The 19965-nt window shown below is 40.1% G+C and overlaps 1 protein-coding gene across 4 annotated transcripts in view; it reads left to right on the plus strand.

Annotated features, from left to right (window-relative positions):
* Positions 1-845: 845 nt before the first annotated feature.
* NTNG1 (netrin G1) overlaps positions 846-19965 on the plus strand; it is a 314772-nt gene continuing 295652 nt past the window's right edge. Inside the window, exons 1-2 of one of the 4 annotated variants that reach the window (XM_081815569.1) lie at positions 846-1891; positions 8727-9430. In XM_081815569.1, the coding sequence (XP_081671695.1) occupies positions 9185-9430 (246 nt within the window). In that variant the 5' untranslated portion in view covers positions 846-1891; positions 8727-9184. Of the gene's footprint in view, positions 1892-2113; positions 2203-8726; positions 9431-19965 lie in introns of those variants that run through there. The other 3 variants (XM_081815571.1, XM_081815572.1, XM_081815570.1) reach the window with 3 other exon arrangements.

The raw sequence follows: 19965 nt of genomic DNA on the forward strand, positions 1-19965 counted from the left end.
CTAAGTGTTCACAACTGCCCATTTTTTACCCTCTGCTTTGCCTTGACTAAATTTGAATCAGGCGTCTCTCCTCCCCACCCAACCCTGAACGTTAGCTTGCCTGAAAAATCTGAGCAAGCACTAAAATGCAGAACATGTTTCCTTGTCAGCTTATTCCCCAAATCCGGGAACCACAGAGACGCGTTTCTTGTCAAACCCCGCAGGTCAGTCATGCCTTCCATCTACTTCCTCTCATCTGCCCAACTTTCCCTTACTGCGTATTCCCCTTACCATACAAAAGGTTTTTTGTTTGGTTTGAAATGCTCACAGATTTCTGAGATCAGAGCTCTCTCTGTATTGCAATAGTCTTTCTTTCTAATTAAAGTCTCTCCCTATCTAAGTCTGGATTTTTTTTTTTTTTCTTTTTTGACGTTAGTATGTAGCTAAGAGGGATTTCAGGTAAGTTTGAGCGACCCCCCGCCCCCAACTGGTGGGGCATGAAGTCTTGGGGGCCGGGGTATTTTTTTTTCCCCCTTGGGAAAAGCCAGGAGACGTGACATGCACGGCTCTCTTTTGAACTTCAACTTTCCACAGGAGAATGGATTTCTAAATGAGGAGGTTCAAGGCTTGCGCCCTAGGGGCCGCTGGCAAGGGCGGGGAATTTTTGGTTGAAAAACACCTTCAGGATCACTGCTAGGGGCGAGGGGTGTGCTTAGGCACGGTTTGGGGGAGGAGAGCGAGGAGTGAGGGATGGGACGGGCGGGGGCACGAGTGGATGGTACGTGAAGAGTTACTGGAAACGGCGCTTCCGCGGGCGAGCTGGGGCTGGGGGGGGTGGTGAAAGGTGGTCGCAGAGCCTCAGCGCGGGGAGGTCGTGCGGCGGCGACACGGGCGGCCCGAGCAGCGGCAGCGGCAGCGAGCCGGACGGAGTTAGGACCGCTCGGAGCGCCCAGGTCTCGAGGTAGTGTAAGGTTTGCAATCCTTCCAGTTGCTGGCAGTTGCAGAAGAAGATCTGCTTTTAAGTGAAACCTTCATGCCACCCCTCTGAGGGCTGCGGCTTCCCCGGGCTCGCTTCCATCTCTCTCTCTCCTCCGGCCCTCGCGCTCACTCTTTAATTTGCACGCGCCCCTAAGTTTGCCGAGAGCTCGCTGCCGGCTCGGAGCAGGTCCGGCCCGGCGCCGCGGGCGGGGGCGGGGAGCCCGGGAACCGCAATCCAGAAGCGTCGTGGGCCATGTATATTTCATCAAATGGACTTTGGGTGCGTCGCGTCTCACAGCCATCAACGCTATGTGCAGTGACATTTCTGACTTGAGTGGAGGAATGCGAGAAGGAAGCCCGGGCGAAATTGTTACTAGAGGATCTTCTTGGCGCCAATGCTAATTGTCCTGATTTATGTCCCTTCTGACTAAGCTCAACGTCTTCATCTGAAATAAAATGAAAGCTGTGCCAAGCGAGGTAGAACCGCCCGGCCGCTGGTTCTGATCCCCGGGAATCAGGAAATCGTCCTGCAGCTTAAAAAAAATAATAATAAAAAATAAAAGGAGAGAGAGAGAAAAAAAAATAGAAATAGAAAAAAAAAATCCCCAGTAAAAGTTTAAAGCGAGAAGTGGCAGAGGCAGTGGCGCGAGGAGGCGCGGAGGAGAGCCGGCAAGCCGGGGACTGGGCTGGCAAGACCTCCCGAAGGCTGCGATTTCATTATTAATATCACTATATTTTTGGAGGGAGAGGCACCTTTCTCATCCTCTCTTCCTCTCCGCCCACCCCTGTTCCCTCCCCCTCATCTACCTGTCAAAGTCACTGATCTTTTGCATTTCGGAAGAGGACGTCAACGGGAAGGAATTCCCCCTCTCGGCGAGGGCTCCGAGAGGGGGCGACGCGCAGGAAGGCTCCCCCTCAGGGGCCCGCGACGAAGGTAATTAAGCGGCGGGGAGTGGCGGGCCGGCGCGGGGCTCCGGGTCCGCAGAGTCCTCTCCCACCGCGGGCCGGGCGCGAGCGGGACCCCGGGGCTGCGGCGGCGGCGGCGGCGGCTCGGGTCCACACCCCACCCCTCCCGCTCCTCCCGCGCCCGGGAGGACGCTCGGCGGGAGCTGCCGCCGCCCGCCCGTGCGCCGCTCGCGGGCTCAGCTGCTGCGGCCGCCGCCCGAGGCGCACCCGGCTGGGCAGGGCCGCCGCCCCGCGCCGTCGGTCGGCTCCCGGCCGGCGCAAGGGCAAACGGGCCACACGGTAAGTGCAGCCGGCGCCCCCCTCCTCCGGCGACCCGCGCGTCTCGTCTTTGCCCCTCTCCCCCGGGCTCCCTCCCTCCGTGCCTGCCTCCGCCCCCCTCCCCGCCCCCCACTGCGATCCACAGGCGGGAGGGAGGCTCCGGGTGGGCGACGAACTTTATGAAGCGCCTTGAGGAGGCAGCGCGCGGAGCCGCGGCGCGCACACAACCCGCACACTCTCACACCCACACACGAGTCTTCCTGGGTGTGCGCCCCGAGCGGGTTGCGTGTGTGTGTGTGTGTGTGTGTGTGTGTGTGTGTGTTGCTTCCGGAGCCTGGGCGCTGGGTCGGTGCCTCGGTGGACGGACTGACAGACACCCGGCGCGCTCCCCCTCTCACACACACACCTGGCCGCGCACCACGCTCTGGAGGGTTCTTTTTTTCCTTTTGCCAATTGTCTGCTTTGGGGAGAAAACTTGCCCTCTTGCCGGCCCTGTGGAGCTGGTGGCCACACTGAGAGCTTTTGAAGTCCCCTTCTTTTAATCTCCGTTATTGGTGCGAGATTAAAGCATTACTATCCCATGATGTGCAGCTGGGGAGAAGGCAGAATTGAAAGAGGACCAGACTTGGTGTAGGAATGCTGTTTGGAATATTTTCTCGGGTTCTTTACTGGCATTACTTTAATCGGTTGCGGGATTCGGCTAGGGACATTGAATTCCTGTCCTCTATGGATCTGTGGATATCTATATATAATACAAATAATCCCGAATATTATTGGGCCCAAAATAACCAATTAAGTGATTCATACCCGGAAAAGTTAGATAAAAAAAGAAACTGCGCCCTCTGCTGTTTATTCTAGTAACCTCACCCGGGGACCTCCACCCCCCAACCCCATCCACTTAGGAGGTTGTCATCTTGCAGGGCTTGCGGGAAAATTCCTAGCGGGGATTTTAAAGCAACTTTATTTGGAAAAGTCGGAGGTTGCGTTCCCATCATCGCATCAGGTATAGATTCCCAGAGAGCAGAAGCTTTTGTTAACCCGACTCCTCTTCCATTCTTCTCTGTACTCGGAATGGTCATGGAGACACTCGTTATCATAACAGTTTGTCAATCTTTGGAATGGAAAATTCTGAGTAAGATTCAGAATTCCACTAAACATATGGTGTATCTGGCAGTAGATTTGCTCGAGAAATAAGGCCCTGTTTTATGACTGAAAATACTAAAAGTTGTCTTACAGAAACGGGGGGAAATTAACCAGAAAAATCCTCCAACAAAATCGTTTGTTCAAATTAACTTAATGGTTAAGCTCGTTAGAAAAAGTTTCCCAGAAATTCTCTTTTTAGAGAAGGGGCAAGGTTTTGGTGATTTGTCTAGCCCTTGAGAGCAGGTTTCATTAAGTATTTTGTGTCGCTTTGAATGTCTTACCCACGCACCCACCCCCCTTTCTCTTTGGCAAAGGAACGGCAGCTCAGTAACTGTCCAAGATTCTTTTGGAAGATAAGCAACTTCCAGTTTTTCATTAAGACAAAATTTGAGTATTTGCATGTGGATCAGGATACAAAGGAAAAAATGCATCAAGTGTTTTGCACTTATTGTTCCGGCATACATATGTAAGGGATATATTTCCTTTTCTCTTCTGGATGCCATGAAATGACATCTATTTCACCACTAAAGATCAACATGAGAGCATTCAGAATTCCATATGTATCTATTAATGTGGTTATACTTCCTATTATGAAATTTAAGAGAGATCATCTTAAAATTTTGTAAGACAGCTGTTTATCTTATTTGCAGACAAAGCTTTTTTTTCTATTGAGATTTTTGTTTTGTCAGCTTTCACAGGGCATGTGTGTTAAAGTGATTCAGGTTACCTTTTTTAGGACGACGCTAATGTATTCTGCAGTTTCCTTTTGTATAATTGCAATTGGCACAACTACTTGTCTGCTTCCATTACTATTCTGAGAAAAAAAACCAGGTAATATGTCAAAAAATTTAAATGATTATGCCTTTAGTTGATATGTTTTCTAAGTGTTGTAAAGATTTGGAGAGTTTTAGAGTTACAAGAGCATCAAGTCGCTTGGAAAGAAATAAAATTTCATGCAACTCAGAAAGTCAGTTATTATGTTAACAAAAAAAGGTGTGTGTGTGTGTATCATATCAGTAAGAGATGTAGCATACTTTAAAAAAGAATTTTATCTTCAGAACCCAGAGTTTTGTTTCAAAACTTCAGGTGGGTGTAGATTTTCTTGAATGTGTGTTTGAAACCTTGGATGTCTGAACTTCCCTACACAAGAAGGAAAGATTTGTTGTTCTATGGTAATGAAATACCAGATTTCTTCTAGACTTAGCTGATTCTGAAATAATTTTATGGATTATCCCATCCCCAAACATCCTGCCAAGTATATGCTATCTGATTTCTCTAATCATTCTTCTCTCGGTGAAAACCGAGATCTTTCAAATACGAAGGTGTGCTATTTGGCTTTATTAAGAATCTCATGATAGGCAGTTGCTCATAATACCCAATCAAGGATGAGTAAAATATGCCAATGATGCTTCAGTACATGTTAAATTCCTTATATTTTGAAAGACAGTTAACAAAAGGGTAGAAGCAAATGTTTCCCATTTAAGATGACTAGAAAATGCTTTCTTCACAACAATAAATAAATGCAAAGAGCATTCAGTGTATCTTAAATATCTCGTCTAGTCAATCTCATTACGAGAGTGTTGGAATCTGCTAATTTTGGTAGGTTATTGAATTTGGGGGTGTCTTTATCTCTTTATAATTTTCACTCAATGAAATGTGATTATGGTCAGTGTTCTTTTTGTTCCTTCCCATTCAGAAACATGCATATTTCTAAAATTCTTAATGTCTATGAGGAATGAGCCAATAGCTGTCTATTTCAGGTGCCCCTAAAGAGCTAAGTATTTTTGGAATAAATAGCCTAATACTACCACCCCCACCTCCTCGTGAGATTATATGATAAAACCAATGAGCTAGAATTAACAGATTTACTGTCAATATCTTCCTCTCAGTTGATGAAGTTGGCATTTTTTTAAAGAATGTAATTGTCTATAATTTTGACCATTATTACTCCCATGTACTATTTTGGGAGGCTTCTTTTCTGATGAGAGAAAGGGCCTGTGAAATACCTTCTCCAAAGTTATTCCCAGGTGGAAGGGAATTAGCTCCAGAATCCTGGAAAAAGATGTCCTGTGGATGCAAAGCCATGTTACAGACCCTTTAGTCCAGATCAATAACATCTATCAACTTGAGGACACGACATAATTTTATATTTTCACACTGGCTCTGCAAATTTATATACCAGTGAGAGTCTATGGAGTTCTCATAGCATATTAATGGGTATTTTTATCAAAGAGGATTTCTCAGCACTTTAGTGCATAGGTAGAGATGATGGCATTACTTGAAAACAGTGAGTTCCCAAGGTTTGCAGAGCAAAGAACTGGAACTGGGGCTGTCCAGAGCTCCTCGGAAGCAGCTCACATTTAGGTGATATGGACACCTGAGACAAATTCAAAGCCCCCATTACTTGGCAATTAGTTCAGTTATGGGCCAGAAGGGGTTGGTTTAGTATACTGAATCCCCAAATATGTCGTCGACCGTCCTTCTCATCATTCGTTTGCCTAGCTATTTGCTGTGATGACCTAGCTTTTAAGAAGCTATTGATGATTTTAGCCTGGTTAAAAGCATAGCCAGATGGGACCGGTACCATTAAGCAATAGAGGTGAGGGGGTAAATAATATTCTATTTTCATATCATTTTATTTTCCTTGAAAACTCCATAATTATACTTCAGTAGCAAATTCCCGATTTTGACAGAGGACTCTTTCCCACTGTGTCGTGGAAATTCATAAATTTAATTTCTTCTTAATTTTAAATTAAGAGGATTTTCTTTGAAGTGTAAGTGGCACTGAGAAAAGTGAGGAGACGCGACGTGAAGAATACATTCTAGAATACACGCTACAAATATAAAAATTAGAATGAAATTAAGCAATTATGTTAAAGAACAGCTTAGTGACCTCTGCTCCTGATCTGTAATATGCTGTGGTCAATATCTTTTTCTGTGTCAATGGGAGCTCATTAAATGTAAATTCTGCAGACTAACTGAGCCATGCCATATTAGTGCTTGCCAAAGCTTGACATTTTTAATACATTAATACTATGTCTGTAATGTAATGGAAAACTATTAATCACAACTGGTTATGTGCCAGAAATTTAAGCTATAATTGGCTGCTTCTTGTCAAGAATGTCTGTCGCACAGTCCTGCAACTGCCTAATATTCAAATATCTTGCACTCCTCTGCATTTTTCCTTGTCAGTTCTCTAAATTCGATCAATGGTGTAGTCCATAATTCTGTGTAATGACCATTATTATAATTCTGCTATACTTTAATGAGAATTCGTTATATTGGGATTGCTGTTGTGTCAAGAACTAGTAACAGGTTCACATACATTTCCTTAGTGTCCAGATTTTTCACATATATCTATCTGGTGGTCATCCTTTATTCTGTGGTTGCAGTAAGGCAAAATGTGGATAAAGACAGAGTTACGAAGAATAAACAGATTAGGGGATAACCTTTACTCGTTAAAAAAAAGTGAAGGTTAATCTCAGGGAGCATTCAAATATATACTTAGGGTCACATTTTAAAAACAGTATTAGAATTAACTCATAATTTTCACTCAATTCAAACTCAGAGCAGTTCATCCCTGGTCTTCAAGATTATATTGTTCTTGATAAAGAAGTTGCTATGTATTTGAACCTAAGAATTGAAGTTAATAATTTCTAGTCTAATAGATTTTACACTTCTTCTGTTTCACGCCCAGCTCCCCCACACTCCATGAAAGTGTTTGTTCTTGTTATAATGAAGTAGTAAACGCAGTTGAAAAATGCATCTAGAAAATGTACATTTGTATTATTTTAACACCTTTACAGATTATTAAGGCTTTAGTAGCCACAACACATGCTTCCCTGTGATTTCTTTCCTTTTAGCTTAAGATATCAAAATGTGCCCAACACATCTATATGTTATAAGGAGGAGGCAGATTCAAATCTGCAGTTTATACATGTTTAGACAAACTGCTAATTATTGCTTCATAGGAACTCAAATATTCAACACTTTTCCTAATAGAAAATATCACAAATTGCAGCTGTATGATAACATTTTATGAATTGAATATAATGAAAATTGCACTTGCATCCATAAAGCAATTATTATAAATTACTTTGCTATGGAAACACTATTCAACCATCCGTTGGCATTTCATAGTCTCTGTGGCTGAGTTCATTTTAAGATGGTGCATTATTTAAATATATTGAATTCCTTTTATAATACTGTTTGAAGATAGCAAACTTCCCTATTTAAACCACCTAATGTAAATTAAAGGGTCTATGATGGTATTTTCTAAACTACAGGGTTTTTGGCCTTTTTCAGTTGTTTAAAAAAACAGTTACTGGGACTCTGACGATATGAACCAACTAATTACGCAAATACCTCTTTTTTACACCTGGATTCCAAATATTGTTGTTTGGTTAGACTTGGACAGTGGTTTCTAAAGAGAAAAGTTGCCAGTTCACCTCACCAATGACTAGTATCCGTATTTGTGGGGGCTGCATTATCAGTTAACCCAAAGTACCGTTAAACAGTATTTTTAATTTTCTCTTAGAATTAGTGCCATATTATTCTGCTTCATGGCCTGTTAACTCACTCTCAGCTATTTTTATGTGTGCATTTTAAATTGTGCGTTTTACTACAGAGCTTTTAGTTTTAAAGCAGCATATAATATGCGCCTTTGGGACAAATTCTCTTCTTCTGTTACAGAAAGTAAGTGCAAATGCAGATGTAATGGCTATAAAAAGATGTAAGAAAATAGAAGAGTCTTGTGAAAAGAAAATTTGCTCCTTTGGTTTTATTTCTGAGTATTTTTTTTTCAGAAGAGGCAAGTTATCTTTATCACTAAATGCAACTAAACAAAAGAGGCTAAATTCTTCCAATATAATGAGCAAATCCAAAGGGACAGACTTGTGCCAACAATGCTGGTTTTCACTCCAGCTAACAAAAGCTAAGAAATGTACAAGGAATTTAGAGATTTTTAGGGTCTCTTTGCCAATAGACAAAAGGCATAGAAGTAGTTGTCACTTTTTTGTCATTGTTATAAAAGCATTCATTTCCCCCATTGTTCTCCTGGAAGATTTTCTAGCACTGCAGTCCATGAGAAATGTTTAAATCTAGCTGCTTGCTCTCAGTTTTGTCAAGATGGAAATATAATTTTTGAAGCGAGAACCTGTAACTCACCTGGGACACGCACATCTGTCTTTGTTATGGAAGAGTTAAATCCTTCATATCAAAATTCTCCCCAGTGTGAGTGATTTCTGTGGTTTGCTCATTCTAGCAAAGCAGCGGAGTAAAGGTTATCCATATTACACCAATTTGCTTTATATTGCATCAAACCTCCCAAATGTCAACATATCATACAGTTTGTAATGCATTGATTCTGGGGCAATAACTCTTACTCTTATTGTTTCTTAAAGGGTGTTGGTGCCAGAAGGAAAGAATGATTGATGAGAAACAGACACCCGGCTATAGACACTCATCCTTTTGCTTCAGATACTGATATCCTAGTGCATCTGAGCATCCCTTGCGAGCAGTGAGCACTGAGGATCACCCAGGGTTATCGGACGTACAACAGGAGAGCCATCACTTTGCTAAATCATTCTCTGCCACTGGACATCTTTTACAAAAACCAAACCAGACCCGAGTCTAATAGCTATGTTCTAGGACAACAAAAAAGCTGCAAGTTGTTGTCAACGCCTAACGCACAACTATGTTAGGCTTCCACCAAAGTCCTCAATATACCTGAACACGCACAATATCGACCCTTCACTTTTAGATTTGGAATCTATAGACATACATGTATATGTAAAGTAGACATAGCTCACAGATAACCAAACCCTGCTTTATTACTGCGAGGATTGCCAAGAATTTAGAGATGTATTTGTCAAGATTCCTGTCAATTCATGCCCTTTGGGTTACAGTGTCCTCAGTGATGCAACCCTACCCTTTGGTATGGGGACATTATGATGTGTGTAAGACTCAGATTTACACAGAAGAAGGGAAAGTTTGGGATTACATGGCCTGTCAGCCGGAATCCACGGACATGACCAAATATCTCAAAGTAAAACTGGATCCTCCGGACATTACCTGTGGAGACCCTCCCGAGACGTTCTGTGCAATGGTGAGGCAACCCTTTGGAATAGTCTATTTCATATTAAGTGGGGGCATGTCATACATGTGTACAAATGTGGTAAGGGTAAAGACTCGACTCATGCAATGAGCTGAATCTGTGCGTGGCAGATCTGCGCTAACAGGTTCGCTTCCTTCTCAATGGAGGCTGGCTTGCAGGACCCGGAATTACAAGTCACAGTGTGATTGATGCACTGGAATGTACCTTCTGCCTTCCTACAAACCAAAGCTTCCACTGAGACAGGTGTACTGTATATAAATTATAAAAGAAAAAGTTCAGCTGAAGGTTAAATTTCAGATTGGAGTCTGGGCATATGACTAGGTCATATGCATCATGGTGAAGGATAAAATCCACTGGTAAACCGACTTTAAAAACACAAAGGTTTCTTCACATACCTGTGTAAGGCCAGCCCCGAATTTCATAGTTCGAGGCCAGATTAGAGTTCGTGGTTGTTCGCATGTGGACACTGCTGTGATGTGGAAGTCCTTGGTTAGGAGAACAGTGAGAAGAGAAGCAAAGGAGAGAGGAGCTAATGCCTCCAGAAAAGTCTCATTTGTCAACTCATGCAGGCCCTTATCTGCAAGGGTCACAGTTTTCTATGGGTGTTTTAAATATGACTGTTGGAATGTTGGAAACGTATTTGCATGGAAAGTAATGACCTGGGCATACAAATTCAGATACCATCCTTTCCTTGTTCTTGTGGTGTACATAAGTCTTTTCCTGGGTGGAGAGTTAAATCCTAGGTGCAAAGATAGCATTGGAGTGATGCATTGAATTTTCACTTAGGACATGGCTGAAAGTTTACCTATAAGGTATTAATAAAGAGTTTGGTGATTAACATGATGTAAATCAAAGTGCTAAAGAATTCAGACAGTATGTTCATTTGGTCTATGTCATTGTTTTTTTTTTTTTATTATAGGTGGTCTTTATTTGATACTGGAATTGTGATCCCATTTCTCTCCACATAACAGATATAATCATATGGCAGATTTTAATAGTATTCTTACCTGACTTTATTATCTTGAACCTGGCCTGGCATTTTCAGCATAGTGAAACTATTAATCAAAGTAGCATCTGTTCACAGTCCCCAGTGAGTTAAATTAGCATAAGATCATCTTAGACCTAGCACTGTGGAAAAGGTTTTGTAACAGGAAACAATTTTGAGCAATAAAGAGTGTTTTTACCTAAAAGCTAACAGCTTGCCATTTTTCAGAAGTGCCTATGGGGACTGGTTTGAATTATGGTCTAAACCTGATTTTGTGGAGAGTGAGAAAAAGAGCTTGCCTATTAGGTGTCACTATGACTAAAGTGCCCTGCGAGACTAAATATTTCAAAGAGAGGACCCGTCTTTCTGGGAAACAGGTATGTGCTTTGCAAAAAAAAAAAAAAAAGCTACATTTTAGAAACCAGAAACTTCCAGAAGAGGAGTTTATTCCAACACATTAGCAAAACTATAGTAAGTCCGTAAAAGAGCAGGGACATTTGTTGGCTTTATAGAAGCTGTTTGATAATATCTCATAAAAGGTTAAATTTAAAATCTCATTGCAAATCTGGGGTGCAATTGCTGTGCAGATGATAGGTCGTGGAGTCTTCCACTCCTCACAGCAGGAGAATGAGTTCTGGGCCAGCGCTTCATATTATGAAGAACACTCTAGCTCTATCTACTGGCTTACATGACACTTGTACCAATATGCCTCTTCTGGAATTGTTTAATATTTGACAGATGTAAGTAAAATACCAGATCTCCTTCTTCAGAGTGCCGTTTCCACCCACATCGGCCCAGTATGGTGTGTTCAGCCTGTGCTTTAAATGCGCACCTTCCTCGATCTCAGCCCCTGGCAAGAGAGCTCTAGCTGAGCCCTGCTCCTGTCCTCATGTGGAAGGGTTCACTTGGTGTTTTCAGCGTGCCTCTTATCATGAGTGGGAAAGGGCACGTTACGGAACTTCTCATGCCCGCCTTTCGTGGGGACGTGGTCTGAAGTCCTTAAACAAGTCAGTTCCCTCCCAGTTCACTAGCTATGTGATGTTAGAGACTAAAAGAGAAAAAAGAATTAAAATTATATCCTTCAGCTTTCTCAAGTGCAGTAACGTGAATACTTTATACGTTTACCCCCAAATCCACAAGACAGTCTTTTGAAAGGCTACATCTTAGTCTGATGCAGGTATTTGGAGGCCTTGGTGCATTTAAGCTTGTCACTGGGCAGAATTGTTTTCCAAGGGAGCGGGTAAGATTTGTGGGATGTTACCTATCAATGCTTAATTTGGACTCCTTAATATGCATATGATTGGCAGAGCAGATTTAATAACCCATCCTTTAAACGCAGACTTTGGGACTGTTTGTATGCATATCATATGCCAAGTCAACGATAATGGCCTAATACAGCAACACTTCTTCTCTGTAGTTTCGGATTTTGCATAAAACTCTTTAGTGAAAGGGTTCCTGACACAAGGCTGTAAAGCTGTCTTGGGATGCTGTCGTATCAGACCTGTGTAGGTGCTCCTTAGCCCAAGGTCTACCGGGAATCCATAAAGTCATTTGTGTTACGACTTTTCACGTTCTTTCCTCCTTGACACACGCACCCATACCTGCTCCCTCGGAGTCGTTATGGCCCATTACATCAGTGTTGCTACCGTATAAGCACCGTCCCTACTTAGCCCTTATGTGTAAATGTTTGCTGCAGAATGGTTTCAGAAATCACCTACTCCGTTATTATCTATGAGTATAACAATTCTGAGCACCGAGGGGACATTTGGTGAGAGAAACACCCTGAAGTTTCCATAGTTCATTGGCAACGCATTAAGAACCACAGTTGCTGCCTTTTGCACGTGTTCCATCCTCATGTGGCAGCGACCATCCAGGGATGCAGCATTTAGTTTATTGTGAAATTTTAGGGAAAAAGGGCCACATGATTCCATTTGATAACAGATCTCTGCTTCCTAACCTGGATGACCTATTTAATAATTCTTTAATATCTAGTGATTTTAAATTGCTGTGTATTAATACTACCAGCATTTATGAATGTTAATTTTATGGGATCACTCTGATATTTCTATGCATGAGAGTAGAATAGGGGAAACACACACACACACACACGAATTGTGTATGAGACCATACATTTTCTTTTTAATTTAATATATTCCTTTTAAGTTGTTGATGGCCCAAGAAGTATCTCTGTTAAGGAGGAAGAATCTGAGAGGTAGAAGAGGTTTAGCCATTTCTTTCCTTTTTTTTTTTTAGGCTGGGATAATATGTTAGTATAGATCATGTCCTTTTCCCAGCCACATAAAAGCTTCCCGTAGGACAGCTTTGTCAGAAAACATAAATCATCTAGTGACTACAATTTGTTTCAATTTGCATAAAGAGCAAATAGGATGATCGGAACCTGCGTGTAAAGCCGAAGTGACAACACAAAGCTATGACTTGTTCTTTGTGTTTAGACAAACTTCGCTGTCATATCTCCACGCAACATCCCAGTGGCTTAAAAATGGCAAAATTATCTGCAATTATCTCCAGCCTGCAGCTAATTTTCTGGATAAGTTAAACAGAAGCTTTGAAAAGAAGCCTGCAGACGGGAGAAGTCATGTGCATTCGTACAATAGATGGTGCGGAAGTGCTGATGGCTATGGAAATGTGAACCCTCGAGAGCTGCTGTGGATTTCAGAGCCAATCAAAACTAAATTAGGAAACAAAGATTATTAAAAAGTCTTCTGTGCATGTAATTTTGGCATAATATCATGAGGTGGACATTAAGTGTTTCCCTTGGAGACCCCCGGCATCATTAATGCAGTGTGCCTTTAATTACAAGTAGACTCATATTACTAAAAAAATGGAGAAAATAAAGTACTCAGAGGTGTAGTTAGCAATACCCTCATTATGTTTACTGAAATAATTAAAAGAAAGGGTGTAATTTTTCTAAATAAAATGTCAGAATTTGAAATGAAAATGGATTTTCTTTAGGAAATTTACTAATGGTTGCCCTCGCTCTTGATAGGCATTTATTCAAGTACCATAACAGGTCTATTAACGATCATTCCATATTGTGCTATTTCTAGATAGACTCCTATTAAGATAAAAAAAAGACTTTAATTATTGCAAGCATTGTGGATAGAACATATTTCATTTTGTTCAAATGGAATTTAGGAAAGTAGTAGAAAGCCTTTGTGTTTTATGATATTAAAGGAACCCAGTGGGATGAGTGAGTGGTAATGCATAGTCACAGGGCTATCTATAACTTAAATTTCAAATTTGACATCAGCACAGTTGCCATCTGGTGACTATCAGGTGGCCTTTGAGAAATTGATTTGATAAACTCAGTCCCATTTTCAGTGACAAGGCATTAATTTCAATTTTCCAAAACCTGGAAATGACCTTGACTTATATAATAATCAAATAATCTTAAAGTATACTCTGTTCACATGAAACATAATTCAATAAATGAATGAAGTTTTAATAACAGTGACATCTTTCAGTTGAACTGATTTATCCCTTAATTATCCCAGAATGGAATTTTTTAAAAAACTTTCGGTTCCTCCATTATTAACACTTCATTGTTATTTAGTTCATTATTTAGATTTATTTCTTAGAAAAGTTTAATTCACGTTCACAATGAATTAGGTTTCATGGAGATCAATCTTTTTGATATATCCCTGTAGCAAGTATCTCTTTATTGAGGAGCCTACAAGAGCTCCTTATTATCTGTTGCATCAAGTCTAAAGTACTCTACCTGGTCTTTAAATCTGGTTATATTCAACTTTATTTCCCATTACTTCCCATTGGGACCCTATAGCACGTCCAAGGGACTTATGGGTAGCGATCAATTGGCAGAGGACTACTGCACTTGGGTTGAAGCTCATTGGCATAGCATGCACTGTATATGGGGGCGGTGGGGGGGCTTGGGAGGAAGCTGGGAAAGATTACTGTGGGTCTAACAAAACTTAAAACCACATCATGTCACTAAATGTTCTCAGACAGTGTTCTCTATGTGCACAAGTGCCCCAGTCTCTGATGGGCTGATGCTTCACAAATATTACTCCAGGCTACTGAATGCGGTGAAGTGAACAGAGCATATAGCACATGCAAAACCAATAGGTGGTGGTGAGAATCAAAGTCAAATAGCATGTGTTCCCTGCCTCCAAAGGAAGTAAAGAAGAGTCCTAAGCAAAATGAATACGAAGTAGTGTGTAACTCAGAGGATGGGGGAACAAAGAAGCAAAGCCAGCGCTCAGAATTTAAAGGTGAAACATTATTTTGTGGCATATCAAAGGGCCACTTGGAGAATACTGTCTGGTAGTCAAGTGCCTAATGCTAAACAGCATCTGAAAAAGATAGAAAAAGACTGGGTGGGGCAGATTCAAGCACAGTGTTTAAATGATAGCCTAGTGGCCTGGTTAATGGTAGAATGACCTTATATCTGGCAGAATGGAAGAGGAGCAAAAAATCATAGAACCTGTTGGGTTAGACCTATATATGTGTGCATATATATAATGTGTGTATATATGTATGTATTTTTAACTTAGTTGATGGTGGAGTATGCTGAGTAAGATAAGCATGGCTCATCTACCTGAAGCTCCAATATTACACAAAGATTAGGGGAAGCATTTAACTGAACCCATAAATGCGAGATTTTTAAAGGTGAAACATGAGAAAATAGTAAGTGCCTTGTAGTGGATCACTTTGAATTACTTCCTCTGTCCCCCAAGGAGTAGTCTTGTTTGCTCTCAATCTAGGGGAATATCACTTGAAAAGTGTGAGAAGCAATCTCCTAAAAATACCATAGCCCTTCCAGATTGTTTTGGGGTCTCTCAGGCTTATTCTCCAGACTTTGTGTGGGGGGATTGCTCTTCTAGCTTTGGGACTGTACATGGAATGGGTCTTAGGCTGGCATTTTGATTCTCTGACTTTGAGGACTAGTGCCATCACACAGAAAGTCCCTCATCTCATGTGTTTTCTCTGCGAGGACAAGCAGAGGACATTCCTGTTGCTTGGAATAGTCTGTGCTCCTTTCCACTTACCTCAATTCCATCCATCCTTCAAGGTCTATGTGAAGTTGGCTTCTCTATACACGCTTTCTGCCAATTTCAGCTCATATCATTTTCTTGACTGTATATCTGTATTTGCCCTGCCTATGTCCTGTACTATATGGCATCATTTAGCATTTATTACATTTTATTGATTAATACACTCACATGCACATTTGTTTCATGTGTTTATTGTATCCTGCCTCTTTATCTGGATCACTACTCTTTTTTTTTTTAAGATTTTATTTATTTATTTTGAGAGAGAGAGAGAAATCAAGGGGTAGAGCAGAGGGGGAGGGAGAAGAAGAGGGAAAGAATCCCAAGCAGACCGCATGCTGAGCAGGGAGCCAAGCACTGGGCTGGATCTCACAACCCTGAGATCATGACCTAAGCTGAAACCAAGAGTCGGGTGCTCAATGGACTGAGCCACCCAGGTGCCCCTTGATCACTACTCCTTAAATGAGATGGTATGTAGCAGAGAGCCTACTGTATACTGGGACTCAACAGAGACTACACATTATATTGCTTTTCGACCTCGTAGCATTTACCATACTCCTAGGCAACAGATAAATAATAACATGTTTTTAATTTAATTGATCAATTTATTGAATATAGTATTTGATTTTCTAGAATGTTTTCTATTTCTTGAGAACTTTTATCATGAATCTGTTTTTTTCCTCTGCAAATTAAGAGACAACTAGAAAATTTAGCTACTGCCCTTGGGCAGCTTATGATGATGTTCTCAAGAGAGATGGGAGAGGCAAAATCTACTCAGCATTCCAACACTGAAAGTGTATATGAGGGATTTTCAAATTCCATTTCTAATTGAATCTTTTAAATGTATTTTTCCAAATAGAAAATTTGGAAAAAATAGAAGAGCTTAACACACAACATTGAAATCATTTTGCCATATTTCTTACAAGTCTCTCTCTCTCTCTCTAAATATATATATTTTGTTTTACAAAATTGGAATCATATCACATACATTTTTTCACCTTTTTTTTTTCATTTACTACTACAGTTTTTGCATTTACTTGTATCATTATGTGTTCTTAGGATATATGATTTTGATAGCTATAAATATCCTATTATGTGGATATACAATATTTTATTTAATTATCCTCTCACCTTGACAGCTTGATGTTCTTTGCTTTTTTTTTTTTCTATTGGTTATATGCGGTGATGAACATATATCAGTATAATCTTTTTTATTGAACATATCCTTCTTCTCCCATGTTTGAAACCTCCCATATTAAACGCACATGTTTTTAGATTATCAAACTCATTATATCATACTTAGCTGATGCTAAAGAGTAGGGCTATATTCTGTGTTCTCAAGGATGGAATCATTACTGAATGAAATAGAATTCTATATGTCAGTCATGGGGACTGAAATCAGCATGTGTGACTTAGGCAGGCACCTCTCTATGGGCCTTGCTTTTATGTTCTCTTAGAGAGCTTCTAGAGAGAGGAGGAAGACGGCTTCTGCCACATAGTAGAGAACAAAGTCAGGGGACCTCTTTAGGAGCCACAAGCTAAAGATGAGCAAATTACACCTTGTAAACTGTACTTGTGGCTTTAAAACTTGCTTTAAATTGATCCACAGTGAGAAATGCATTTTATATTACAACTCATTAAACACACATTATCCACATACACAACCAAAACAAAAGCTTCACAAACAAGTACTTACCCATCCTATGTGCTCTGCCCTCTGATATGTTTTTCTTCCTTTATATTTCTTTTTCATCTTTAACAAGTAATTGAAAATTATATATTGGTTGTGATTCACAGATTATAAATAGGATTGTTTTTGAAACTTTGAATAAATGGAAAAATACCATGCTCATCATTGTAGAACTTCCTTTTTTAATTCAACATTATATGTTTAAGATATACTGCTGAGTAGTATTCTACTATGGATATTTCTTTAACCAATCTTCTGTTTCTAGACATTTAAGTTGTTTGGTTTTTATGCTTTAAGGCTCTTGACTGGAGTCAGATTTTTCTCCAGAAAGTTGATTAGTATACTCTATTTTTAAGCATTTTATAAAAATGTGGTAGGCATGAGATTCTCATCAATGCTGGAAATTATATTCTTAAATTTTCTTCTAACATAGGGCCTTAGCAGATAAGCAAAAATGTGTACTTTACCAAAAAGAATAATGATAAAATTATCCTTATTGCTAAAACCTTTTCTGCTAAGATAATAACTTCTAACATTTTTATTGATAAATGGAGATATTGGAAGGTGAAATGACATTTAATTTTTCAAAGCTGTATTTTTTACTTGTTGACTAGGTAGGTTTTTAATATGTTTCTTGGCCATTTAAATTTTCTTATTCCTCATTGTAGTAGTTTTTGTACTTTTTGCCTTTTTTCTCATTTTTCTGCTGAAAAATTTACATAAAAACATGTAAATTTGGGCCTTTTAAACAGACACCATTTTTTTGTCAGTTGATTAAGTTAAAATGTGAGTATCTTTTCTTCCAGAAGAACAGGTCTTGTTTCAGAGACTTTTGTACACCCTTCATTTTGTGGAAATTTTATGTATTCTTGAATGGGATTTTGGTGGCAGAGAGCCATCATCTCAGGACTTTAGAAAAATTCATCTAAGTGCCCCCTCATATCTTTTGGTCCTAATGTAAGAACTTGGAAAAGTTGTCATTTGCCCTAAGTAAAGCACCCCTTTTCACTGACAATCAGTCCTTTGGAAACAGCTACATACGGAAACATAATTAATTTGATAAAGTGGTTGGTGTGAAATCTACTTTGGTTTTAATTCACCAGATCAATGGGCAGACTAGTTTTTCATGTGCCATTTTTAAAATTTCAGAATTTCTTTTCCTACAAAAGGGGAAAGTGATGAAAGTTGTTTCACATGCATAATATTGGAAAAGAACTTACTGAGATTGGCAGGTTGTAAGTTTCTTCTCATCTTTCTGGGAATAGATAGATTTACATAGTATCAGTTCCATGAAAATTAAAGATGTGAGCTAAGGAAGAAGCCAGAATTGGTTTTCCTTCTTTGACCTACTTTGAAACTGACTTCTAAAATATTAAATGAAGACGTGAGCTGGATTTTGCTTCAGTACAAAGAAATAGCCCTTTTCGTTCCAGAGGTTTGGTGTCCATTGAGAGGTCTAGCGGCTCACATTATAATCAGGTCATGTCTGAACAATGATTTTTCACCATTCCATGTAACTTTTTGTTTCTTTCCTGTTGCTCTCCTTCCTTCTTGAAAATGACAAAATGAAGAAATCAAATACACTTCCGAGCAACTCTCTCTCAAGGGAGATGAGAATTCAACACACATGGTCAGCACAAGTTGCAGAGGAGGATGTGTCTAGGATAGAGAAAGTGAGCTGGTGAGCAATCTGAGGTTAGCTGTGATGCCTGGACCCCTCCATGAGGATTTTGATTTCAAAGTTTAGGAGACTAAACTTGTACAGGGTGTTAGGGAGCATTCTCATCAATGTGTCTACTCTGACTCAGAATTGCATTCTGTTTAGCTCTCACTGGAGTTAGTGCTTAATAGTGCCTAGCACAGTGTGAAGCCTATAGTGGTACTTAATACATGCTTGTTGAACTAAACTTGTGCTATATGTTTACAAATAATGTTTGTAGTTGATATTTATCAAGAACTTACATGGTGCCACGCGCCATACTAAACACAGCCTTTGTTTGTTCATGTCTGCGGTCCTATCATTATCCTTATTTAACAGGTGGAGTAACTGAGACAGGAGGTTAAATAACTTTTCCAACCAAGTAGTGGGAACACGATATAAACCCAGTCTGACATGTATGTCTTACTCTTAAACCATACCATAAATTACTCCCTAATTTTATTTGTAGTATGTGGGATAAAACCATCACGAAAACCTTTTTAAAAATCACATTTATGATTAGGACTATGAGCCACAATACTATGATTTTGTTATTTAAAAAGCCTTTTATCTGAAATAACCTCAGAAAATTGGATTCTGTAAACAGAGTGTGTGGAATGTCGGAAATACACATTATGTGATGAGTGTCTTCATTCAGGGATAAGAGAACCAATCAACACTGTTTGTTTCCATTCCTGCTTTCTTTTCCATTAACGTGTTCATATAAATGGAAATAAGCTGTTAGAAATCATACAGAGCAGAGTACATATTGTGTTCACCATCTAAAACCAGAATAATAAGTCAGCAACTGTTGGCTAGTTAACAAAATCATATTCTTGTGGGGGAGGTGTTGAGTAAAGTAGTTAGCGTGATGCTTTTGATTTTTTTTTTAACAGTATCAATAACAACTGTTATATAGCCAACTGCCTCCATGCTGTCTCCACTCAGTTGTCTAGTAGACATTTTAAACTTAACACATTTATTATAGAACTCTTGATTTCTTCTCCCCAAATGGATTTTGACTGTAGTCTTTCCCATATCTATAAACAGCAGCTTATATTTATCTAGTTGCTCCAGACGAAAAATCTAGGAATCCTCTTTAACTCCTTTATGTCCCTCACA

This window comes from Leptonychotes weddellii, chromosome 4 (genome assembly GCF_054177405.1).
Source record: "Leptonychotes weddellii isolate Sample4059 chromosome 4, ASM5417740v2, whole genome shotgun sequence".
Classification (NCBI taxonomy): domain Eukaryota; kingdom Metazoa; phylum Chordata; class Mammalia; order Carnivora; family Phocidae; genus Leptonychotes; species Leptonychotes weddellii.